General features: G+C 47.9%; 6 protein-coding genes across 6 annotated transcripts; 3 read left to right on the top strand and 3 right to left on the bottom strand.

Moving 5' to 3' along the window:
- Window positions 1–240: 240 nt before the first annotated feature.
- F4817DRAFT_363442 (uncharacterized protein) lies at window positions 241–1,114 on the bottom strand (the record flags this gene model as incomplete). Its single annotated transcript, XM_049306643.1, has 1 exon — window positions 241–1,114. One exon carries the CDS (start codon window positions 1,112–1,114, stop codon window positions 398–400), a length of 717 nt encoding a protein of 238 aa, XP_049161234.1. The 3' UTR covers window positions 241–397.
- Window positions 1,115–1,198: 84 nt separating this feature from the next.
- Window positions 1,199–2,083, bottom strand: F4817DRAFT_357294 (regulator of G protein signaling superfamily; the record flags this gene model as incomplete). Its single annotated transcript, XM_049305900.1, has 1 exon — window positions 1,199–2,083. The coding sequence occupies one exon, from the start codon at window positions 2,081–2,083 to the stop codon at window positions 1,199–1,201; it is 885 nt and encodes a 294-aa protein (XP_049161233.1).
- Window positions 2,084–13,341: 11,258 nt separating this feature from the next.
- F4817DRAFT_330555 (uncharacterized protein) lies at window positions 13,342–16,801 on the top strand. The gene is made up of 2 exons (XM_049302406.1): window positions 13,342–14,809; window positions 14,881–16,801. Exons 1-2 carry the CDS (start codon window positions 14,027–14,029, stop codon window positions 16,276–16,278), a joined length of 2,181 nt encoding a protein of 726 aa, XP_049161232.1. The 5' UTR covers window positions 13,342–14,026; the 3' UTR covers window positions 16,279–16,801.
- A 2,279-nt stretch (window positions 16,802–19,080) lies between these two features.
- F4817DRAFT_313640 (uncharacterized protein) lies at window positions 19,081–19,566 on the top strand (the record flags this gene model as incomplete). The annotated part of the gene is made up of 2 exons (XM_049300273.1): window positions 19,081–19,384; window positions 19,469–19,566. 2 exons carry the CDS (start codon window positions 19,081–19,083, stop codon window positions 19,564–19,566), a joined length of 402 nt encoding a protein of 133 aa, XP_049161231.1.
- Window positions 19,567–20,381: 815 nt separating this feature from the next.
- F4817DRAFT_23891 (WD40 repeat-like protein) lies at window positions 20,382–24,162 on the top strand. Its single transcript, XM_049299004.1, has 7 exons — window positions 20,382–20,602; window positions 20,829–20,910; window positions 20,973–22,260; window positions 22,307–22,517; window positions 22,567–23,513; window positions 23,563–23,796; window positions 23,850–24,162. Exons 1-7 carry the CDS (start codon window positions 20,569–20,571, stop codon window positions 24,039–24,041), a joined length of 2,988 nt encoding a protein of 995 aa, XP_049161230.1. The 5' UTR covers window positions 20,382–20,568; the 3' UTR covers window positions 24,042–24,162.
- F4817DRAFT_330546 (mitochondrial carrier) lies at window positions 23,774–25,413 on the bottom strand. The gene has a single exon (XM_049302405.1). It carries the CDS (start codon window positions 25,199–25,201, stop codon window positions 24,284–24,286), a length of 918 nt encoding a protein of 305 aa, XP_049161229.1. The 5' UTR covers window positions 25,202–25,413; the 3' UTR covers window positions 23,774–24,283.
- Between the last annotated feature and the right edge of the window lie 81 nt (window positions 25,414–25,494).

Below are 25,494 nucleotides of genomic sequence, written 5' to 3'. Positions count from 1 at the left end.
AGCCAATGTCATTTGTAGACGACGATGCTTGCTTGCTTGCCTTCAACCAATCCCAAAAGGAAAAATAATAACGTTGAGCGGAAATTCGTTACATCTAGCAAAAGTCGTGATATTAATTAAACCCTCCCCATTTGAACGCCTCGCCAAATCCTGTTAATTTCCCATTCTATGCCATATTTGACCCGATTTATTTTGATGCTTGCCGCCGTAGGACCCAGTTGCCTGGCCGTCCGGATGATAACGCCGAAAATGATAAAACCAGATGCATTTCAAACCGCCAATGATGAACATGGTAAGAAAATTTTGTAAATCGCCCTGCTCGAAACGACAAAGTAGATCAACTCATTAATCCGTCTCACGTGATTCAATAACACCAACTTAGTGGTATAACGTAGTTCTAAAAACCGGAATTGACTCTCCTTCCGGATACAGAAAAGACACGCTGGAAGAGGTTTCGCATACCGCCATCAGAATTCCGATATTGATTATGATGACGATAAGGACACACAGAATCCGTGCTAACTCTGCACTTCATCTTGCGCTCAAGTTCTGCTTCCCAGCCGTACGTGTCGTCAACAGTGCTGGCTCGCGTATAGGCGTCAGAGTCGACAACGGTGAGTGCCGAGCCGTCCTCCCCTTGCGATATGCCTAGACAATTTGAGAAGTCGCTGAGGGAGGTCTGGCCGATAGTGACTTCGGCTCGGTCGGTTTCCGAATCACTAACCATCGTTCCAGTCTCAGCACTGACCTCCGTCTCGGTATCCGTTTCATAATTAAAGCTATGAAAGGATTCGGGGGAACGTAGAAGGTGAAGTGGTCGTTTCACAAACCCGCGCGGCTGAGGCATAATTACTGGTCCGCCTTTCGCCTCTGGCTCTTCAACGACCCTCGCAGGAATCTTCAACGGTTTGGGCTTGGTGCTGCGTTGACGGCACCGAACGTTGCGCCCAACCGTACATGACCCATCATTTTGATATGCGCTACGCGCTTTCACGGCCACGCCACCCGTGACATCTCCACTGACGGTCTGCGGATAAGTGTATAATCCAGCAGACATCCCGAGTGGAATCTCCAATTTCTCGCCGGGGTGAGGATCCTCCCACAGCGTATTCATACTGGCACTCTCTCGTAGAGTAGGTATCGAGCTGTTACTACTCACAGCGATGGAGAGATCAGGTGATGGCGCGGCCTGTAACCCTCATAATGGGGGCTGGTTGGCTGATGTTGAGTCTGTGCGACGGACGGACTTGCTCTTCCTTGTCAATCCTAACTTTGCACCCATCTTCTTCCAACTATTTCCCGAAATAGCTTTTTGTAGAGTATTAGGTGAAGTGTTAAATGTAAGATCTGAGGTGGGTGGTGTTGTAGGTGGTGTCATTGGCTCAGTTGCAGGAGTCGAATTTGGACTGCTATCATCAGTCACCAAATCAAACACTGTTTCTACCGAGGCAGAGGTAGACCGATTACCAACTCCACCACGTCCCATGATAAAATGCGGGAGATAGGATGACCTAGGTGACTGGCTTGCTTCGTCGTCATGCCCGATGTCCCTTGGTATTCGAAGGCGCGAACGCCCTTGTCTATATTCCTGAGACTCTTCCTCGACCCGCGATTCAACCGCAGCTGATACGACAGACTCAAGAAAGGGCACAAGAACAGAATCGTTAATTAGTTCCCGTACAATCTGAACTGCTTCGTCGAGTTCAGAGGGATTGGGCGGGTTCGCCTTACAGCAGGGAAGCTGGAGAAGACGGTCGCGGACATCCGCTGGAAGGTTGACTTCCCGAGGCGCACATGGCATTATGTATGCATCGATGACTTTCCGCCATAGCGAGCATATTGTTGCCGGTCCATTAGGTGCTTGACCCTGCGCGATCTGATGATACATAATCATGTACCGTTCAGCATCCATTATAAACTCGAGAGTTTCTAGGCAGTGGTTTTGGGATAAGAAGGCCATGAAAGAACTTAGTGTCCATGGTGGTGGTGCTGTATTAGAGAGAATCTCTGACAACGTTGGTGGGTTAGTGAAGGGCGAACCCGTGCGTGGTATGGCCAGGCTCGTAGGGCGTGATGTTTCCATTGCAGTTTCTTGGTCCCAATCCTCGAAGACTGACGGCGGTCGTGATAACTCCGTTTGAGATTGGTTCAAGTAGACTGGCGAGCTTCCTCGTAATCTAGGTTTTCCCATTATTCCTTTGAAGCTGGCAAAAGGAACAACAAGTATCGGGTAATCCGCCTGGTCGTGTAACCCTGAGCAAACAGAAGCTCTTGCAGCGAATTTAACCCAAAACGAGCTCTGACGCCATGCAAATTGGCAAGCTTCCTGTCTGACAAGATTGTTTCGTAACGAGATTATGGAAAACGTACGAAATACTTGCTCTAGCTTATCTTCAAGCGGCCTTCATTATCTGCAGGCAGCCCGTGTATTCCTAAAGATCAATTCTTTCTAACCAATCAGTAGGCTCCCGTTCAGGCACTACACGGATAACAGCAGATATCGAGCAACTTTCAAGATACCCAGAGTCAAGTCGGCTAACCAGAATGCCGTCTTATTCTAGCCAATACAAATTGGCGAATCAGGCAACGGATAACGTAATAAGAAGCCGGTAATAATTCAAGTGGGGAGAACGTTGTTTTCCGACACAATCTCAGGCGATGTCTAACAAGCAGGTTAGATCTCACTAGACCTAAGTTGAAAAACCACGTTTGAATATGAAAGGCTCAGCAGTCTGAGACGGTTGAGATAAAAAATGCGGTAATCTCTACTCCTATTAGAGAGTTCCGATTCCACGGCGACAAATTAATACAGTCGTAAAGTAAAGCAATGGACTATTGCGTATTTAAGGTTAGCAAATCCTGATGGGCATGGCGAATGGAATGCCTCCTCTATGCTCAAGTCGGTACTCTTAGACAAGGGCGAATTCGTAGATCTGGTGAGGTCGACAAGTCCCCGAGTTTCTAGCGATTTTCTAGAGCAAGATGGTGCAACAAAATCCAACAAGCAACAGTCGTTTGGTTTTACAGCGGACTAGTACGGCAGGCCGTGTGGAATGAAGGACGAGCTGGAAGACCGCAGATGATTCGCAACGAAGGACCAAAACACAACAGTTAGATCCACCGGGCGTAACAGCGACAGCAAAATAATAAGTCGTTGAAAGAAAGGCGTTGATGGGGTTGGTATAGTTAAAACTAAAGGCGCCGAGCCGGTGTCGATGGGAATTAGTCGTATAAATATAATAGTATTAGCAATTGAGGCTGTTTTCTATTCCTATAGTATTCTCCTATAGGCGATGCCGATGCGAATGAGAAGGATTAATAAAGTCGAGGCGAATTTTCGATGATGGTGCAAGAGTTGCAAAAGTTGCAAAAATGCCAAGGGTGAATGAAAGCTTTCGGATAGAGGATCTTCAATGGTTGATGAAGGGTAGACTGGGAAGATAGTAGACAAAATAGGATAGAACACTTAGAAACTGGAAACAGAAGGCGGGTGGGAGACAGAAGGAAGATTAAAGGGAAAAAGGGAGACAAGTACTGGTACCCACCCTTGGGGGTGATCAAGGTACCTGATGTATGGCGAATGACTGGGATCTTGATGGGTGCCCCTTTTAACCTTATGGTGGAACTCTTGACTAAGAAAATCTTCTACAGGTACACTGTACAGTACTATAGGTACATAGACTAGGTACCTTAGTACCCATCTTAACCTTTTAACCTATTGCAACGGTTTTCATTTATCTAGAAACACCGCGATTCTTCATGATTGTCATGATTATCACGATCTATAGGTGGACGGCATTCTACGGTATTCTTCTAGAATATGACACAAAAGCATTGACGATCGCGCTGACCCTGCTACGTAGTATCCCCAAAACCGGAAGACGGGGGGGTCTGGACAAGGCAGGATAGGTGGAAGAGAAGCAAATCGGGCTGGGCGAAGCCCTCCAAGGGTTCGGCCAACGTTCAATTACCTCCTCGTTCACTGCTCTTACGTACATATACCTGACTTATCTATGATATCTACATACGTGCGCACCTATGAGACCCTACGAGACCAACGAGACCAATAATAAGGCTACGGCGCATATAGTATTCTCTACTAGTTCTAGCGCCGCTTTGTTGTAATGCTGAACAATAATAAGGTTAGGTTTCGAAGCCTTACCTGTCTGCCTGACTGCTATTGTATCGCCGTCATCTTTCACCATCAAGAACGACAGAGCGTCCACTACCGCCCCGGTCGCTTCAGCCAGGTGAGGTAACATACGTACTGTGCTACGTATCGAAAAGGTGGCGCGACGCTAGAATGGCGCTAGAAGAAGGAGAATCAAGCAAAAATGTCCAATCACATGAGCTTGTTCCAATCGCGTAAGAGGGGTCTTGTACCCATGCGGAATAGTCCGTTGACGCCCCTGTCTTCTTTAGCCGTACAGTATAAAAGCGGCGAGGAATGATGGAAGAATGCTAGAAGCACCTGATGATACGAACAAAGCCAATCAGCGACTACACCTAATTATTCATGGTGGGGTATCAGCCAGTAGTAGTACATGCTGCAACCAATGCCATTCTAGAAGCGAACGCAAAGCCAGTGCAATTATGGCAATAGCACCAGCCCGGTCGCCACTTCGAAGCGCTGATGACCAACGAAGCTAGTGTAATACTGTATACCTACCCTACCTAAGGTGTAATAGAGTTAAAGTTGAGACGCCATTTAGTCTCTTCTACAATGAACAAAAGAGGATGACGATGGCATCATCTCAGTGAATCACCAAAACTTGGCTCTTTTTTCCGTCTGTTCTCAATCTGGCACTCCTATGTATCCTTAATTTCCTCATGCCGACTTAGTCGACAGATCCCTTAAGGTCTGTCTCAACCCTTCGTTGAATAGCCCCCTTTAGCATTATCGTACTGCAGATATTATGTATGACTTGCAGATGCGCAATGTCGCACAAAGAAACATACTCTCCCATCACTCGACTATCACGGCAGGAAGACACCTGCAACAGTCGATGTCGTCGAACGGTTTCGAATCAACCATATGCATGAACTTTTCACGGGTATCTACTGGTATCCCAGGTCCTGCAAGAGATGCTACTGTACATACATATCTCCTCATACACACATATACAAGGTATACATACAATACATACATACCTTAGACCGTACCGCTCTTATTCATCCATATCAGCAATCTCATGTTGCCCCTCCCAGCAACCTCTCGCGCTACATACAGCATCTCGTGATTGTCGCGCAATGTGACTGGCTCGGCCGATATTATCCTAGATAATTACAGTATCATCGCCCCCCAAAATCGTAATTGGACGCACGCGACCGTTGGGGCCAAGCTTCCTCGGCAGACACTATTTATATTATGTTGCCAGACATGGAGTAGCAGTCCAAGAATCACCGCTTGATAGGAAACGTCCAGTTTGCTGATCGATCAATTACTATCATGAGGGAGAGCTATCTGCCTATCTCCATCGAGTCTTGATAGGGATATTAGATCACTAATAGACGCGCAAGCCGCGTAAGTACAGGGCAGTTCTCATAGGGTGTAGATCTCTCCCTCTCTTCTTTTTACCTCTCTGCCAGTTGGAAGAAGAAGTGTCGGCAGATGGTGAGCATATGCGGTAGCATTGGTGTCTCGCTCTTGTCCGCCAACCAAGTTCGAAACGCAATATAGACGCGGGAATGGGAGAAGATACCAGTTTGCATCATTGGACAGCTCGAACCCGTTGTTGGAAGCGCGAGGGGGGGTATGAATCAGGTCAAGATCAGCCATGCAGGACACAGGCATACCCAGCACATGTCCGTTCTCGAAACAGCCTCACCTCCGCCGATAAAGGCAAGGAACAGAAATCTTAAACAGACACAAGGTGTGGGATCGGCTGCTTACGCTGCCATTTCCAGCGAGGCTAATAGCCTGCCAGTTGGGCGTGACATCACGGTTATGATCGTCAGCAATGCTGTATTCGGCTGCAATACCGGAGCTTGATGACTCCAGCAGAGAGGGGGCAGCCTTGCCAGAGCGAAATCGTGAGTACCATGTGGGTGGCATCAAGACTTATTCGCCTACATACTACATCATGCATACCTACATATACCTGCATACATATACTATACCTTCACACGCTGAGGTTAGAAAATCATCATTTACAAAGACAGGCTGAGGGCTGAGTTCAAAGTCCCATAACCCCCATCTGAGTAAGTAAACTATTTGCTCGCTCTCTGCCCACCTACGTATTCACGATTCACCGCAAGTTCTCCCTTCATAAAAAAGGGTAGAAGCCCATAAAAAAAACCGGGAAAATATTGTTGCCCCTTCGAGGACAAGCGTATGCGCGGGAACGCAATAACATGCGACTACAGTACCTATGCCGACCGGAACCGCCATTCAAGGGGCTCGGCCATGCGAAGAGACCAAATTATGACCCCACAAAGGATGCCACCTCATCAGATCTACACAGTGAGTTGTAGGAAGAACTGTCGGGAAGAGAATCGCTACGTCTCTCAAAATAATACTTGATCGGGAAAAGAGTTGGGCAATAGCTCCGAGCTAAGATTTTAACCTCCGAGGTGTCCGTGGAAGAAGAATAGGGTATTTACAACTAAAGTACATGGATTAGGGGTAAGAATGGTAAGAATACTCCGCAATTTGTCGGTTTGGTACAAGTACATGGATTTATTCATGGATGTACTTTGGGTAGGCATTACGTAGCGCCGATTGGAGACCCACTTGGGCAGGGAAGACCTATGGAGAAATCAAAGTTATTCGTCGCGCAATAAAGCTTCTTTCTGGAAGCATTCTAGATCACTTCCGTCTAAGGCTTAGCTGACCGGTTCTTTTAGTGCAGAGCCCGGCGGTCATCCCGGTCCCGACGAGTGCGATTGCAATCCAATGGGCATTTTCCGTTTGTCCAATCCATTGGGTCGATCCACGAGTCTCAACTCCTTCTTTGGTAATTGGTAACTCTTCAACAACATTTGAACCTACGCGATATATAGGTACAGGCGGTAAGTAGGTACTATGCAAATACCTCGTGACGAAGACGTTGTGCGTGTCTACCGCGTACCTGCTGTCATCTTTGCCAAGCTTGTCACAACGGTTTTGCGTCTATCTCGCCGTCTAAGAGAAGTTTGACCGATAAAACTTGCCGCCTTTATCTAGATTGATTACCAGGAATCTTGGATCCTGCGCCCGCATTCGGCAGCTGATTGGTCATTTAGACCTCGAAGCCTTTCGATCCTAGCCAACCAACGCTTTAACTAATCAGGTAATAACTAATCAGGTAACTACTTCATAATCCTAATTGATTTCTTCGTTGGCTCAAGGATCTGGCGCGCCTACCGACAGCTGGAGCGCTCTAGCGGTATCAGGAAGGCAATCAGAATTTTTGTTCCGCGGTTAAGGTAAGGCCGCCAGGTAATAACAAGAAGCTGAATGCTTTTTTTCCTTTCTCAGCTCCTCTCCCGTGAGCCCCGTTACCTACTCGGTATAATCATGCGCCTTACTGCACACCGTTGGTCGCGATGCCGTAAGATCCATCTAGATTCTAGAAGGAGGCCGAGAACCTCCAAAGGCGTCGAGAATATTGCACGGACTTCACTTCACCTAAACCCTACAGCCCTTGTTAAATCGAAGAGCTTTTTTACCTTTTCTTCCAACACTCCGGTACGGGATGAAAATTTTTTATCCTGGTCTTATCGTGTTACATATCTCAACTCCTTGTCCAGTCAGATCTTAGAAATCCAGATCGCGTTACGATACATGGTCAATGCGCACACATCTGACGCTAGGTCGGATCTTTGACTCATCCTTCCAGCCTTATTAGTAACGTCGTATCTCAAGTACCGGTTATGTGTCGATAGTCGATGAAACACCAGATATTAGGATCAATATTCTATATGACGAACTGAACCTTCCATTCTTGTATGCAAGAAGCGGCCATTCCAATATATTGGCACTCTCGAGCATCAATGCTAGGTAGCTACCGAGTTTCCAAGCGGCGCAATATGCAGTATCCCGCACCTTGCTTAAACGTTACACTGCCTGCACTCAACCATCTAGCGAAGATATTTCTTGACACCTCGGCGTGATTATCACTTCAGGTGGCAGCGACGTTAGGGACATTTGCGGTTAAACAGCTCACGAAGCGATCAGCCCTTGTGCGTTGTTCCCGCACCCCACGAGCCAAACGGCATGTTAAAAAGTACGAAAGAGGACGGGTAATTTAGCCGTCCAAGATACATCATTCGCGCCATCTAGCACCACATTTGTTTTCTTGAGGCCCTCTAGGGATATGACAAGTCAAACAAGCCTTGACACCCTCACAGCGGCTGTGTCGCAGGAAGAAGTACGTTGTGAGCCCCGACAATATCATTGGATAATACACAACGTCTTTATCCTCCAATCACCTTCTTCTTTTCCCAATATGAAGAATCGAGGTCCTTCCATCGCAAACTTTAGCCAAGATGTTTAATCATAAGGCAACATCACGTCCAAGACACATGTTTACATAGAAGGGATTGTCGAGGACAGAAATATAAACGGCCCTTTGGCACAGCCTCAAACTAAGGAAATAACCATCTCACCTATACTATTCGTATATGCTGGCGCAGGCGAAGACCTTGGTAACTGCCTAAAGAGGCAAGAGAAGCATACTATGTACGCATATGCCGTCCGACCTCAGCAGCCCACAGCTTGGCACTCATCAATGCGCTCATCAGTGTTACTCGGATCCAGATCAGATGTATGGATTACGATTAGCTATGTGTCCAAGCAAGGCTAGTTGCAACTACACAGCGTAAGTTGGATGTCGTTGAAAGGTCTTGTCAGAGCCTCAATCTCCACTAGTTTCCTGCTAGACGGTTTAAACCCACCAGAATGGCAAGTCACAAGGTCACAAGGCAAACTTCAAGCTCGGAAAATCCGGCTCACTACCCGGCCTGGGATCTAAATCTGGTGAGTATCGTGGCTCCCTCGCTTCATTGTACCCACCCATATGCATGTTCGCGCTGCCAGCAAATCGGCTGCCAAGCGTAAAAAATCAAACATCGTTGTCCTGCAAGTTCACCTAGTTTACCCCCTAGGGACTATCGTGTGTAACGATGAGACGACTATTGGACCATAATATGCAAAGTTTGTCGTTAAATCTACGCTTAGACCAACTAGTTTAGTTGGGATTTAAAAGGGTTCTTCAAACTGCGAAATACACACTCGGTTAGATGTGGTATATAGATACGAATCCGTACGTAAGTGTGTTTTACCCCAACCTGCCTTAAGTAGGTAGCCAAGGTCTGAGAAATCGTAAGGTAGCAAAATCAGTAATGCTTGTATGATCTAATATCACAGCTACTCTAATTAGCGCTCTCTAAAACAGGAAATATACTGTACAGCCACATGTGAATTGTAGAAATAATGCATTGGAGTTCTATTCACAATTGGAGTTCTCCCTTAGAATGAAGATATGGCGATACTATAATCCCCGAGGAATATCTCTGCGCGACATATTATTTACAGATTGACCTTGGCAAATACTATTTACATCTTCTATCAGGAAGGTTTGTAATCCTTAAGTGAGCAGGAGTTATTGGAATGACATGCAATAAGCCCGGGAGCTCTTAAGTCACTCACTGGCTACCGACATCACAGCTGACAGAATGACAAAATGTTGTGCTACCGGCAGTCTAGTGGTATTATATATCAAATGCATAGAGATCTGTAATAAGATGGAATGTCCGAAACACCGTATACAATAAGCCAACTGCGGCTTTAGGTGTAAACTCCAACTTCTTGTCCGCCAGTGCTGAGATCAGCTACTCGGTAGTCAACACCGCTTGCAAACCGTACACCGTTCGGAAGGAGATGGGGGACTGTTCTCACAAATATCTCATTGTAAAGAATTAGATGCTACTCACCGACTCTTATTCTATTACCGCATTAGAAGCGTACTGCAGGTCATCATTACTACCAGCGGTCATCCGTTTGTCGTTGACGTAGCCGCAGGCTTCCAGACGCGCCACTAGCGGCTAGGTACCCTAACCTCTACGATGATTCTAGATCGGGGTGAGACGGCACGGAAAGGACACACTAATTTACCCTAGTTGGCATTCTTTGGAAGAAATGTGTTTCTAGAACGATGTGACAGATTCTGCTGTGTTACTCGTAGCTGCATGGCCCCTTTCCGGAAAGTATTGTCGGGCCACATAACCGCCACAGAAGGGTTCAATGAACCACAATATTCACTAGCAGGTATCCAGTTACTCACTCGTAAATCTAGCTCGTAGGGTTGTTTCGCAGCTTTCCATACGCTACCCACTGGCGATCTGTGGACTGCTTCCGGAAACCCTCTTGGGGGTATTATATCGGAATTCACGGCAAAAACGTACCATGGGATGTTTGTTAATCGTTCAGCTCGAGTGACGGAACCAACTTCGAGCATAGATCGATGCTAATAGTAAGCCACGAATATCCGCTACGACTATAGCGTACGTTACGAGAGGTTAGTGGTCGGTTATGGCCCAACGAGTGCTCCAGAAAACTTCCGCTGCACTACGAGAACAGCGACGCCCATGACCTGGGCTCGGGCTAGGCCCAATCCCGACCCGCTCTTAAAGTATCTGTCCTAATCCTCGTGCAAAGTGCGGTAACACTAGGATACCGACAACCCCGAGCCTCTCACGATAGTCCGGCAGGTAAGGATAAGTTGGTGGTTGAGGGAAGACTACGGATTACTCTCCGCGGCGTGATATTTTGCTACGATTAACGCCATATAATCTCGCTAAAGGCGGCGACCGGAATACGAATGGCATGTTTTAACCTCGTTAGGGATGGTAGATATGCCATCTGCCGGCGGGGGGGCTTATATTGATTCTCGATGACACCCCACGACACAGTTCTGGGCGAAATCTCGAGGTCAATCCTCATCAAAGATCGGGGAATTTAGTACCAAGAACCCCAATCGTGGGTACTCATATTTCATCTTCGAAAATTTGACTTGTCGGGAGCAATGGGTTGAATACCCAAGGTAATGTCTAGAACAGTCAGGCTACCCCTTTTCTAGAAGGGTAACACGACGAACACAAATGCTGGGCGTAACACAGACACATTCGGTTATGCCTAAATACCATCTCGACTATCCGAGTCACACTTGTGAAACGAGATGTGTTACCAGCGAATAGATGGCAATGCTTATGGGCAAGAGTAGATTGGCATCACTACGGAAGACCTACAGTAGCCCCTTAGTGGGGATATCTTAGTGTCTCCCCATCGTTGATTAGAACACTTTTGTTGCGTTAATTAAACCTCTATCATACCTATTCACACGGACCTTAACTTCTACTAACTCAGAAGCGATATGAAAAGGTAACACGGCCAAGACAAGCCTCGAGATGCTAACTCCCGACGGAAGGTGTGATTCCCTTCCTGATGCCTAGCCAGGTCGATCCATCACATATATCTACTCATATCGAAATGAATATGAGCTCTAAAGCCCCAGAATGAGTACCACCCCAAGTTAGCCAGCAGTCGGGACCGCACGAGCTCGAATCACGAGCACCCCTTACCTACACGATCAAGTATACGACATATATGTGTGTAAGTATGTATGCGTACACTAAGCACAGGCAATATAGCTACGCTGGACTGCTCTAGTTCGCATATACCTTCTCTCATTAACTATGTTCGTGACTCCAAGTTGTTCAATGCTCCAGAGACATTCACTTCTGTGTGGCAATGTCCCTTGGGTAGCTTTAGACGACGATGTTTTCATCTCCGAGGACATTCAACTGCTGTAATATCCGAATTCCAAATATCGACGATATTCAATAGCGTCAACATTGACATTTTGCCGCATCATGTCATTGAAGAACCAACATCGAAGGTGATAGGTAGTACTGTGGTAACCCAATTGCAACCCCTATTATCCCTTACCATGAGTTGGGTACTCTGGGTTCATCCCATCACCCAGTAATCAAAACAATCTAAATCCTTACTCAAATAGGGCCACTCAAGCGAAGTGAATGTTCACAGAAAAGTAAGATACGAATGAGATATAGATGTTATGTTACTGTACATTGTCTTGAGTCTACTCGTGGTCAACTGAGAACACTACTGAGATTTGGCACCAGGGGAGAAGGGCCAAATCTCACTAAAGACTCACACAGTGCCATTCACAAAACATCGGAAAGATTGCACATGATTAAAGGGGGCAATTCATAGATAATCATATATGGATCTTGATCTCTAGGCTACATTTACAGTATGACCTTAGCTCTGGCTCATTTTCCAGCTGGAAGTTTATCACCTCTATGAGATTGTACCTCCATTCCGCATGACTAGAGACTCCAGACACAGCTTAAATTCATCATGGACCTGTTGAAGTCTCAAAACATTAGCATACAAGTAATTCAATAGATAAGTCTACGAGTTGAAGTCCTTGTCACGTCAGCAAGGATATTTATAGACTTCGTATCTGTCTACAAGTCAGTCTACATGGAGGGCTATACCCTATCTAAGAACGTCGCCGCTAGTTAGATATATGTCCAAGCTACGCCATCATGATGCCAACGAACGGCTATAGACGTAGTTCAATATACCGTAGCATATGGCCCGATAATCCGGATCAAACGCCGAATCATGCTCACGTGGCAGATCTTCAACGCGAGCCGGAACTCAATCGGAGAGCCGCGTACTTCGGATCAGACTAGATAGCTAGGGCTGACGAGGTCCGGGTAAACTGAGTATAGTGACACTATCGCCTATCTCAACCGGCCGGGACAGTGTCGTCATCACAGGGTATAAGTATACGAAGGGGGTATAGAATAACTCGTCAGCTCCTCCAGGCTCCAGCTATTCGGGTTCCGACAGCCAATCAAGAGTATAGCGATATATTGAATTCGCAATTCGACCCATGGGACTACGTATAAGTTGAAAGCCAGCAGCTGACGTATCACTATGTCCTTGGGAGCGGGGGATCTCACGTAGGACTTTTGAAGGGCAGGGGGGAGGAAGAAGCATAGCAGCGGGGTATTTGCTAGTAGTATGTGGTATTGCGGTATGCGGCACGGCGTGGTATTATCAACTCTTCTATATTTTATTAGTACTGCCACAATTTTTCCAGCCAATCAGATCCTTAGAATCGCCCCGCAGTTGGCGACTTTTTCCTTTGCCATCCTGTCGCATAAGGTCTGAAACATATGCAAATAGGATAGAAAGGTCATGCAAAACGCGCTCTATCCAACGATACTAATTATTAGAATTTTTATACAATACTATAGTAGGTCAATTGATTTTACAAAAACTTCATCGGACGTGCGCTGAGGTGTGGCTAGCCAATCAGAAAGGCCAGACTTATATGTGGCGTAAAAGGCACTCTTGAAGCTAGGCACTCCCCCGTAAGCGCCTGCGCGAACGGGTAACGCAGCTAGTACCTGGATATACAGTCTGAGTTAGACTACCTTAAACAAACCAATAGCACAACTCCAATATCAACGCTTCTTCTATCCAGCTTCCCTTTTCGCAACGTCCTGCTGCAACTACGTCCTCGATAACCCTAGAATATGGCTTCACCGCTCCGCCTTACGGCTCAATAGAGCACGTCTATACGGCGTAACGTGCGTAGACCGCAGATAGGGCTTACGCAGCCTTCTTGACTACAATTGGGCTAGAGGTACGTTGCTAGTAGCGATCGGAGTCTATCCTAGGTAAGTGAGGTACCGAGGATCGCATATAGTATAGTCTCAACAATTATCATGGTGTTAGTCACAGCCTTACCGTGTCGTAATCAAAACCACCACGTTCTGTGATATTCCCTAACATCACCCCACGCGAGATGGAATCACTTTACATCTTATTCTAGAGAAAATAAACCAATTCTATCATTATTCTCTATAATTATCCACTAACCTAGCTTCTTACGTCCTACTTTTACTGGTGCGGTAAGACACAAACCAGCGTTTCGAGTGTAGCAGAACAGCTTGGCGATAGTTTCAATCTCCGCCAAGACTGTTTCAACGAACCGAAGAAACTATGCCTTACGCCGATAACTTGTATTCTATGGGCGATGAATCAGATGGCGAGGACTACGCAGATCAATTATCGCCTTCGGACGGTTACTTCGCCTCATCATCCTCGTCCCATGCCGTCCCAAACGTACCAAACGTCTTAATCCCCGACCCTACGCTCCAGCAGACATCCGAGTCTGGCGCTGAATCAAAAGCGAGAGAGGCAGAGGAAGAAATGTCCTCGCCAAATACTCGGAGAAGACAAGACTATTATCACAACTACAACCATACTACTACAAGATTAGGCACTACCGAACAACCCAGTCAGTCGGAGCAACACGCTACTAGTTCGACCACACCACGTCGACAGCAATCCAATTCCGCGTTTACGCATACGTACTCTCCCTCGTCATCATCATATACCCCTCTCAGAACTCTCAGAACCTATCCAACACGAGGGCGGACTCCTTCCGTATATTCGGACGCTCCACCGGCGTATTCACCATCGCCAATCTCCCCCCTCTCGTCCACCAGCCAACAACCCCAATCTAGAAGCTACAACACATTTACCCCTACCATGGGTGCGCAGGAAACCATCGAGAACGAGCGGCTGCTAGCCAGAGGTCCCGAGAGCATCGGCCAACCAATCGACGAAGAACTTGGTAACACACCGCACTGGACTCGACGAGTCAGGAGACGGCTGCCTACGTGGCTCGGTTGGAGGACCCTGGTGCTTGGCCTGATTGTACTGGTTGTCTCGATCGGATTTCTAGCAAGTTCTTTGCGCATTATAAAAGAAGATGATCATGTAAGCCGGACCATCTAACTTCACCTTTTTCTTGGCATCGGTCGGAACCTGTCGCTAATATGGTTACGCAGAGGAAAACTATTGGGGCGCAGCCCGAAGAAGGATCACCGCCCGAGTCCGTAAAGGAACCCGTGGCTGGACCCGGACCCGATGCGCCTGGGGTCGCCGGCCCTTTTCCGCCAACGTATTGCGATAACGCAGTGTACCGCTTCGAGGATCAGATCTTAGGCCTCAACTTTGATAGGAACCACAATATTACTTTCATAGAGGACCAGCACGCACACTCCGGAAACACCCAGGTGCGCGTTGCCGGCCAAGTCAATGTACGAAGGCTCGATGCCGGAGGTAGTCCGCGCTTGATACTGGAGATCGCCACCAACGACAAGGGTGTCCTACTCGACGTCTTCGTGGACGAAGAAGCCCAAGCCTTGAAGGTGAGCGTGCCTAAGAAGTACAACTCCCTAAACCCGAACACCTGGCCTTGTATCGAAATGCGAGCGACAATCTGGGTGCCCGAAAACGCCGAGATAGGAGTGTTGTCACTGGGCTCAGTCCATCTTGATATGCTATTTTTGGACGACCTATCTCTCCACGTGGCGGGTTACACTAGGGTCTCTTCGATCGTAGGAGATATCACGTCCGGTTCGGACCACCCTACCTTGTACAACAACACTGGCTTTATGCTGTCTTCTCCGGAGTACACTTTCATCCCTGCCAAAGATTCGTACGTGCTCGACTCTCGTATTATTGAGATATCGACCACGTCGGGTAAGATCGAAGGCAACTGGCCTCTTTACGATATGCTAGGGTTGCACACGACCTCCGGCCACATCACAGTGTCGATCACGCCCAAGGAAGAACTCGAAACGGACCCGAAGGCTGCTGTGTTGTCCTTGAGCTCGATATCCGGCACTGTCTATGCCACAGAGCCGGTGCACTTGAGAGGACAAATCCCGCTTCGCGACTATCTTGTAGATATCAAGTCGACTTCTGGAGGTATCCATGGTGCCTTCGCATTTGGTGCTGGCATCGAACTCAAGAGTACTGCTAGCGACATCGCTCTTGATTTACTTCCCGTGATGAACGAAGACAGGGTGTCGCCGGATCAACCCGCTCAACTGGAGACAGCAACGACGAGCGGTACTACAGCCATCCGCGTGCTCGAGCCGGTTTGGTACGGAGACAGGGGACTGGTTAGCGGCAGGCCACTTAACTGCCTGCAAGCGCTTCACAAGTCCACTAGCGGAGACATCGGACTACGGTATCCTCAGGCCTGGGAGGGATACTTACGCGCCGAGACGACGAGTGGCAGACTAAAGGTCAAGGGAAGAGACGTCAAGATTATCAGGTCTGTCGGAGGTTGGCCAGGATCTAAGCTGGAAGCTCAGAAGGGCGCAGGTGGTCCCGGTTCGACGGTTCAGGTCCACGCTCTTATGGGTAATATGGACACCGTCATTGGTAGGGGGTAAGGAACGAATGAGCGTATGAGTATATTGCGTCTAGGAAGAGGGAGTTGAATGGATTATGAATTGAGGCATTCTGTCTGGCTTTACGTGGGAGGTGGGGATACCCTCGCATTCGTTAAATACCTTGTGGCTATGTTTGGAATGGGTAAACGGCGTTATGGTTTTCGAGCATAGGTTCGGTGCTTACATAGGTTAGTATTTTTAACGGTAAATACGAATATAATATCTCTGATTATACTATATTATTGTCTTTTGGCTCACCTTCCGTATTAATTCTTCTTGGTAAGCTACAAGGTTGGTCTGGCTTGGGAAGAGCACTTGCCAATATCTGTATCTAAAATAGCATATAGTAGGAACCTGCGAGGCTTCCATAACTTGTCTATACTTTCTTAAGTCAAGAGGCAAGTGTAATTGTATCATATGTAAGGTATCTAAAGTAGTCCCCCTTATGGGTTCTATTTTTCCAACCATCCCAACTTTTACGAACTACCTATTTCGCTTATAGGAAAAGTCATCATTCTATAAAGTATAATTCTTCCCAGTCAGTCGTTAGATATAAAAAAAGGAATGTTAGCATACTCATATTAATATCCAATCCCAACGATTTTACCAACACACTACTCGCTTTTAATTGAACACAGCACGATGTGCCGGTTATACGGAACCCGTACACTTTGCCTAACGTGCGGAAACGTTACGGCGAGCAATTATAGGGTCGAGTATTGCTTCACGACTGTCTTCTGTGAAGTAGAGTGCTTCCTCACCAGGTCGGAATCGTACCAATGCTCCTTTTGTACTACGGGACTAAATCCTCCACCATGGAGTGGCGTACAAGACTCATCGACGGAAGAAATCGACTTAGACGAGAGGACCTACACTATCACGACAGGGTTGGATACGGCCCAGCCAACACCTACAAGATTTTACCTTTCAGTAGAGGCCATGTATCGTGTACGGCTCCGGATTCAACAATTGACTTCAGAAAACGAGGTGGAAAGGGCATCCCGCCCACGCGTACGTCCACCAGGCAGGCTCAGGAGTCGTAGAGAAAACCACGGTTATAATACATCGACAAACCAAGTAGTTTCACATCCACGGCGTGACGTCCGGCGTAACACGAGGCTTAGATCTCTCAGGCCCCTAAGAAGCACTGTTAGGACCGGTATAGGGGAATCAGAGTCCGAACGTATCGCGACTGGAACGCGGGATCGCCGAGTGGGTAGTCAAGGTAGAGGGAATGCCTCCCGTATACCTGAAAGGAGAATGGTTCATATCGAAAACATCGCGGAAGACCAAGCGAACATGCAAGAAAGCGAAGACACAAGGCACGGTCAACATAATGATAGGGACTCACACGCCGGTCGGGATATGGCTCATCCGGACGGTATGAATCAAGAACTTGGTATTCACCTGCCTCACGTAAGGTCTCAACATCCGCGTCCATCTGATAATACGGAGGCTCGCCGAAGGGGTCGCCATTTTGATTCTTCGACGCCCAGAAAGCTAAGAGGATCCCGGGACCCCCGGTGATGATAGAAGTGCCCAGAACTAGAATCTCGATTGCAACCCTGGGCTAGGAGTTGACGGTGTAATACGTTATGGTGTAAATAGGGGCAACGATATTTGGAGGGGTGTCAAGGATAAAATGGTCGGCCATGGAATCGGTACTGTCGTTATATGGTGTTCACCAGTATATACTGGGATAGCGTGGTCGGTGGTTCAGGGTATTGCTTTGAAGCATGTTCTAGTATATGGTTCAGTCGTTATGTTGTGTACCTTCACAGCGTCTAGGTAGGTACCTAGTCATATAGATCTTCTATAGGATCAAAAGGTATGATACGGAAACTTTTGAATGACTCTAGGCTCCAACGTAACAAGTTTTTCAAATATGTATGATTATAAGTAACGAGCAAAGCATAAAAAATGTAATTCTTATTGCAAGTATCCCATAGGAAGGGAAAGGGGGAGGGATTCGTGAGATGGGATGAGAGCAATCAGCAATGAAGAACTCCAAAAGAATCTTATCATAACTGCCTATACTACCTAGTCACTAGCGGGAATATGAATTGTTACTTTCTAGTATAAAATAGAACCCTCACAGCGTGATATCGGGTAACGGATACAACCAATCTTGACCACAAGCGGCTTCACATTAGAGCAAACAATTCACGAACAACCTCGCATGATAGTCACTACCTCGTGGTCTCAAGTAACTGTTTGTATGGCTTGTCCGGTTTAAGACATCTAATATTAGAGCATCAAAGGAGCAATACCTTTGTGATACTACCATCAATAGCTTTCTATCTCATCTCTTTATATACGACGCTTCGCCCTTTCACTGCAGAGCGCTGTAGTACAAAAATGCCTAGAATAGCCAACTCGCCCTCTAGACAACGTGGAAAAGTCTTTGTACTCTACTTGGGGGACTTTCCTTATCCCATTCACTGTGCATTGCGCACAATGGGTACCATCTGGTTACAATGATGACGAAGTAGACGACGCGACCAACTCAAGAGACTTGCCAAAATTTTGTGAGTTGCGCACACAAATCGCATTCAACTCACGTCGCCGCCTTCACCATTTCGCCTACAGTACAGTTTTCCACTGACACAAATCGGCACCTATTGCCTTATTTAAATTATTCGTTTCGCCGATGCCATCCAAACAGTTTAGGCAACCAAACCCCCTCTACTTCCGACCGCGTACTCGTCCATCGCATCGTCGACATCTCGTAATATTTCCTGCAGTCAAGCGTCGTACCACTACCGCAAGTCATCTCCTGCACTTGAGTTACACCTAGGGACCATGTGCATCGAGATCTGGAACACCTTCCGGGGATGCAACCACCGATTATACCAGAACACATCCCCCTGCCACGTCGCCAGGAGATGCGGTCCCAAAGACGACATGGTTCTGGACAAGACCAAGTTCCTGCCAGATAAACAACCCAAGCTGCCTCCTGGGATGCTGCAATGCCAGCGCCGCGTCGCTCTGAGACCAAAAGATACCCCATGCCCGGAGTGTGCGAGAGTCCAATGGCGGGCTACTGCCGCCAACGGCAAGGCCACCACAACCAGTCTTGCGGGAGGGACTCCGTCCTCGTCACTAGGTAAGAGTGCTCAGGTCCTCGAGACCATAGTAGAGCACGTGGATGGGGCATTCGGATAAAGACAAAAACTTACACTGGGGATAGAAGAACAAAGGCTGGCCAGCCCATCGCCAGATGAGAAAGCTGCCGAGAGAGTGCGAGACTCGCTGATGCTCCTGGAGCAGTTCCGGAAGCAATATTGAAGAATTCCGCGCTCTGGATTCTGGGATAACACCATTATTCATTAGTTCTGGGAAGGTATTAGTTAAGGATAGACGGATCAAGCTCGGGCGACTATGGAGTAGGAGGCGCATTTGCTGTTCTCTTGGCCAAACCTTGGCTTCCATTCCCCGTGTATATGTGCAAAAGCACTACCACACCGTAGGGAGCTAGCTAGCTCTACGTCTGGAAATATATTATTAATAACCAAGAAATATCGGTGTGAAGTTAGAATTTACTGTGCAGATATTGACTAGCTCGAGTGTTTTGTTTTAATACAGAAGTGTGTTCGTCTAGGAAGGGTTCACGATAAAAGGGGGCTAATAAATAAATTAGGTCGATGACATGGCCATTGGTAATTCATATATGGATATATGGCCTAACAGCTCGTAGGCATATCCTTAGGCATATCTATCGAATGGATGGATTGGTATACGGTCTGTAACTTGTCGTCCGAAGTTGGAGGGTTACGTAGTTCTAGTTTGCGGTTTGCGCATCTCGCGCATCTTACAAACGCAGGGGGTGATGCAATAGAGCAGAAAAGGTACCATAGTGGGAAGATGTGGGTACGAGAAATCGATTCTGAGAGGTTGAACATCTTAAATTGGTTCGATAAAAGAGTGGGACTGGAAGTGGGGTTTCCGAATATGTAGGTCTAACTGCGCTTGCTGCGTGGTGATCGCGTGGGACGGGGTCCCATGGCTGAGTTACAGCACAGTAGCGCCTGAATCTTGGGGAAGCACCAATGCTAAATACAGGATACTTTAGCGTACCTACATACATCCCATGTCCCATGTAGGTATGTGCAATATCCAAGCCAATATCTTAAGCTATTTTCCCCAGTTCCCCCATAACCTTGGTAGCTCTTGATGTTTGTTAATCAATGCTATTGTGCCCATCCGAGGTAGTATCCTGTCGAATATTCTATCCAATATTCCTTCGACAATACCTCCTCGCATGTCAATCTCTTCATTTTCCCACTTGCCATGGCCAAAAAGGCGCGTCAGAGGATAAGCTATGGTTCGTCATTTCTATTAATTCCGTTGTCTCTCTTTAATTGACCTACCTTACACCTCTTAGTCCCCTCTACCCGTTGATCTTTGCCCACCCCCGCATAGTTGAATGGTCACCATCTTATTATCCACTCCAACTTTATCGTCACGTCTTGCTATACGCTTGAGTGAAATGGGCTAAAATAGGGAGACCCTTTTTTTGACTTTGTCCTAACAACTATATTGTATTTCAGTTCTTGAACTCGACCATTCGTCATCCGGCGGCCATAGACTTGGTGTAAATGGACTTGCAGTAGACCGAGACAACGCTATCCTGTAAGCTTCCGGCTGCTGTCATGCGACCACGTCCCGTCCCGTCCATTAACTTTATCGCATAGCTACTCTGGAGGAAGAGATGGAGTTATCTGCGCCTGGGATCTGAACCTTGATCTAAACGGTTATTCGGATCGAGGGCGTGCGTCTAGCCAAAATGCAAAACCCCAACCGACTACCAAATTCCGCGCATCGACCCAAGCTCACACCCACTGGGTCAATGACATCGTTCTCGCTTCCAACAATTCCGCCCTCGTCTCCGCATCTTCCGACCTGACTGTAAAAGTATGGCGACCCGAACTTGGGGATACCGAACCTCACACCATCGGCCAACATACAGACTACGTTAAGTGTGTCGCGACACCTAGTTCTGCAGACTGGGTCGCATCTGGTGGTCTTGATAGAAAGATATATCTCTGGGACCTCAATGGCAAGGGGAAGTCCCTAGAAATCGACGTTAGAGGCGAAGATGTTAGCGAAAAGGCTTCCGTATATGCCATGTGCGTCAACCAGAATATTCTAGCCAGCGGGGGCCCAGAGTCAATAGTACGGTTATGGGACCCCAAGTCGGGGAAGAGGATCACCAAGCTGGTTGGCCATACCGACAATATCCGTGCTATATTAATGAACGAGGCCGGCGACACCGTCATGACCGCTAGCTCCGATCAGACCGTCAAAGTGTGGAGCGTCACAGCTGGTAGGTGCATGTATACGCTTACTATGCACAACGATAGTGTCTGGTCGCTATTTTCTGAAGATCCCGAGCTGGCTGTTTTCTACAGTAGCGACCGGTCTGGCCTTATTGTCAAGACGGACACTAGAGGGACCGTGGAGATGGACGAAGGTCTATCCGTGGCCGTAGCTCAGGAACACGATGGTGTCAGCAAATTGGTGGCTTGTGAGGACTACATATGGTCGGCTACCTCGAGCTCTTCTATTAATAGGTGGACGAATGTTGATACTGGCACCGATGCTCTACTCCCAGAGGCATTCAGACACTTGCGGGCTATCAACACAGTTTCGAGATCGAGAAAGTCTCCTGCGGCATCTGCAGATGGGCAAGGAAAAAACGAAATTCCGGCTAAGGCGGTATTACGAATATCGAACACTGCAGCTTTCCCACCGGAACTCGACGATTCTTCTGAACACAATTTGACGACCAGCGCGGCGTCTAGAAAAGGCTCGGAGATCCTTGGTGACACCGTTGTCCCTGTTATCGAGCCTATACATCACTTACCGGAAGAAACCATCGAAGGGCAAAATGGGCTGGTGAAACATAAACTCCTTAACGATCGACGACGAGTATTGACTCTTGACACTGCTGGTGATGTATTGCTGTGGGATCTGATTAAGGTACGCTCTCTATGCGTGATATAGGGGTGTAGCTAATCAGAAGCAGTGCGAAGTTATTCAGAGATTCGGAAAGAAACACCTCGAAGATGTTGAACCTGAAGTTAATACTTTGGAAGCTGTTGCTCCTTGGTGTTCAATCGAGACAAGTTCTGGCAACTTGACTGTCATATTAGAGCCTTTTAATTGTTTTGATGCTGAAATGTATGCCGATGAGCTTATCCTGACAGAGCCCGTCGAATTCCGAGAAGATCAGAGAAGTATGATTCACGAGAGTTTCATTATAGGGCAAATACTAACTTTTTGAAGTAAACCTTGGAAGATGGATTCTTCGATATTTATTTGCGAAGTTAATCGATGAGGAAATCAAGCGAGATGAGATACATAGACTGAAACTCAATGAAGGCGTAGAGAAACGCCAGGCAGCTTCTCAGATAAACCCGCCGATATCAATAACTATACCTACCTCAAACATGCAAGGGTGGCAATCCAGCGACTCTCCAGCGACAACCCCAAGAGCGAATGGAATTAGTCACCCATTAAGCCCTGGATTGGCAATTGGCGTAGCTACTCCCGCTCCCAACTTGGCAGTAGGGGGTTTCGAGAATACAGCTGCACCTGTCAGTCCTCTTGAAAAGCCATCTCAGCAGGTAAACCGATCGTCTAGTGAAGACTACTTCTCTGGCGGCATCAGCTCAGCAGACGCCCCTGCAAAAGCGGCGACGACCCCAGGAGCGACGGAGCAGGCACCTGCTAAAGAAGAAACACCGAAGTCTCCGGTAGAGACCAAAGATAAAGATAAGGAGAAAGATGTTAAATCTCCCAGTACGCCCTTCAGCAAGAAATTCCGAATGGGCATGTCTTTCGGGAGTAAGAAACTGGGAAGATCAGCATCTACTAATATCGAGAAACCTACCGTTGCGGAAGATAAGACAGAAGAGAATAAGTCGGAATCATCTTCAAACCACGAAAAGGAGATTGACGATAATTTCCGCGGTGTTGTCCAAAAGATCCACAACGACTATGAGAAGCAGCTGTTAGAGACCCCGAATAGCCCGATCGAGACCAAGATAACGCCAGCTCTCCCCATTGACGCACCGGTACTTAAGCTCCCGCCTGGTACAAAGGTTATCATCCAAGAAGAGACATCAGGCGGTAGTGCCAACTTGTATAGGGGCACGGTGATGAGTGTCGGCGTTGACGCGGATATCATCGAAGAGAAGGCTCCTATGTGGTTGGGCGAAGTCTTACTTACAGTACGTGCTGTTTTCTTTATTGTTAGAGAATCCAAACTGACCTAGACAGAACACGATTCCGCAAAAAGAGCCGGTTAAGGTCTCGTTCGTACTGCACCCTTGGAAGGATTCGTTACCTAGTATTGCGACCACGGATGGAAACAACCGTCTCAATGCGAATAGAATGTTGAGAGTAAAGAAAATTCTGGCCTATGTGGCTGAGAGGATTGACCCGCAGCCCGAAGAGCTCGAGCCCGATGCTCTCAAACCTGAGGAATACTTGGAATTGTATTGCAACGATCAGGTATGTGCCAACATGAATGTGTGCGAAGCTAAGATGCTAACCCACAAACTTAGCTACTACCAAACACCATGAGCCTTGCAACACTGCGAGCCCACATTTGGAAGGGAGGTAACGATGTAGTCTTGTATTATAAAGCGAATGGTCGCAAAGAGATTCCGAAAGAGCTCCCACAACCGACACTTGATGACCCCGCGGTATCAGATCCTGGAGGGCAACCAATACCACCTATAGCTACTGTAAGTTGATGAATTTGGAATTTGACAGGAGGGAGGGTATCATCCATTGTGTCTGTGTCTATGTCCGGTAAATCTAAAAATGGGGTATTCTCTATCGTCTGTTGTACATACTCTCTCCCGTACCGCTATGTTGGAACGCGGCTACTAGTATATACCCCCACGAGTTATATACAGCGAGGACTGTCCTGTTCCAGCCTCGATCTCCCGCATTTGTTCGTCTAATTGCGATCGTCACGTGGGTGTTATGACTGTTATAAGACGTTTCCTTGTAAGGCATTCACAGCCCATTGGTAACTCCCGAGGAATATGGCGCCGCCGGTACTAATCCACATAACCCGAGGCCCTATTCCGGCGAAGAAAGGTCGTATCCCATGACTGGACAGTAAATCCTTCAGCACGACAAAGACGCTCTCGCGTTCCTTAGATAGCATAACCCGGGTCTTAAGAACATCCAGCGGCGTCGTGACACCCGCCGCCACAGCACCAGATACACTGCCATACAGCGCGCTCTCGCCCGCGCTCACCTCCACATTTCCACTACCTAGGCTTTTCCGCCGCCGGCCCCAACCCTTCAGCGCTTCCCACAGCGGAAACTGGATCACGGTGAACGGCACCTCGCGCATCACGGTGATGCCCCACCCCCGGTATAATTCCCGCCATACCCCCGTCAACCCTATGTCCCGACGCTGCGATAAAATCGCGCCCAAGGCCGCGGCACTCGAGCCCCCGTGCAAACCCGCTTGCGCGCGCTGCTTCACAACCTCAGTAGGCACGCGGACCGCACAGGCGGCAACTTCGCCCAGACTCGCAGCGAGCATGTGCTCAAGGGGCGCTTCCCAGGTCTTCCCGGCGCTAACGTTATGTCCCAAGTTCCCAAGTATAAGATGGTCTCCCCCGGTAGCACTGATATTCCGCTCCTGCCGCCTCTTCGCAAGCAGGCCCTTGACGCCCTCGTACGTGCAGAAGAAAAACGCGGCGCCGGGCGCGCTGCCGACGACGGCGCTCCCGACGCCCCGGTATATGCCCCGGAAGCCGCCGGAGGGGAAGAAGCCGTCGCGGGACTGGAGGCGGGTTTTCAGCGTGTCGAGGGGGAAGAGGGATAGGTCGACTGTGGTGCCGGCTATGCCGCCGGCGAGGAGGGCCGTGGCGAAGGGGGGGTTGGACGACATTGGGGGGTTAGTTGGGGGTGGTGGTGGTGGTGGTATGTAGCGAGTTAGAGGAGTGAGAAGGGGAGGGTGGGTGGAGGTAGGTAGGTAGGTAGGTGTAATAGTGAGTCCCTTGACTAACTATAAATTGTACGTAGGTAGGGGTGTATAGAAATATCAGGGCCGAAGCCGGCAGAGAGCTAGAGTGCGGCGTCCATTGGTTGTGGGCTGTGATGTAAGTCGGAAGGTAAGAAAACTTATCGGTGCATGTAGCTAATTGATAGAGACTATCGATAAAGCTATCGATACCTAAGATA

This window comes from Daldinia loculata (assembly GCF_022478755.1).
Source record: "Daldinia loculata strain CBS 113971 unplaced genomic scaffold F4817scaffold_11, whole genome shotgun sequence".
Classification (NCBI taxonomy): Eukaryota; Fungi; Ascomycota; class Sordariomycetes; order Xylariales; family Hypoxylaceae; genus Daldinia; species Daldinia loculata.
Note: the sequence above shows the minus strand (reverse complement) of the source record. Positions and strands in the feature narration are given on the sequence as shown.

Coding starts and splice junctions, on each gene's coding strand:
- F4817DRAFT_330555 (XM_049302406.1), top strand. CDS start 14,027: ATGCCTTACGCCGATAACTTGTATTCTATGGGCGATGAATCAGATGGC. Junction 14,810..14,880: donor TTATAAAAGAAGATGATCAT/GTAAGCCGGACC, acceptor ATGGTTACGCAG/AGGAAAACTATTGGGGCGCA.
- F4817DRAFT_23891 (XM_049299004.1), top strand. CDS start 20,569: ATGGCCAAAAAGGCGCGTCAGAGGATAAGCTATG. Junction 22,518..22,566: donor ATTCCGAGAAGATCAGAGAA/GTATGATTCACG, acceptor AACTTTTTGAAG/TAAACCTTGGAAGATGGATT. Junction 23,514..23,562: donor TGGGCGAAGTCTTACTTACA/GTACGTGCTGTT, acceptor TGACCTAGACAG/AACACGATTCCGCAAAAAGA.
- F4817DRAFT_330546 (XM_049302405.1), bottom strand. CDS start 25,201: ATGTCGTCCAACCCCCCCTTCGCCACGGCCCTCCTCGCCGGCGGCATA.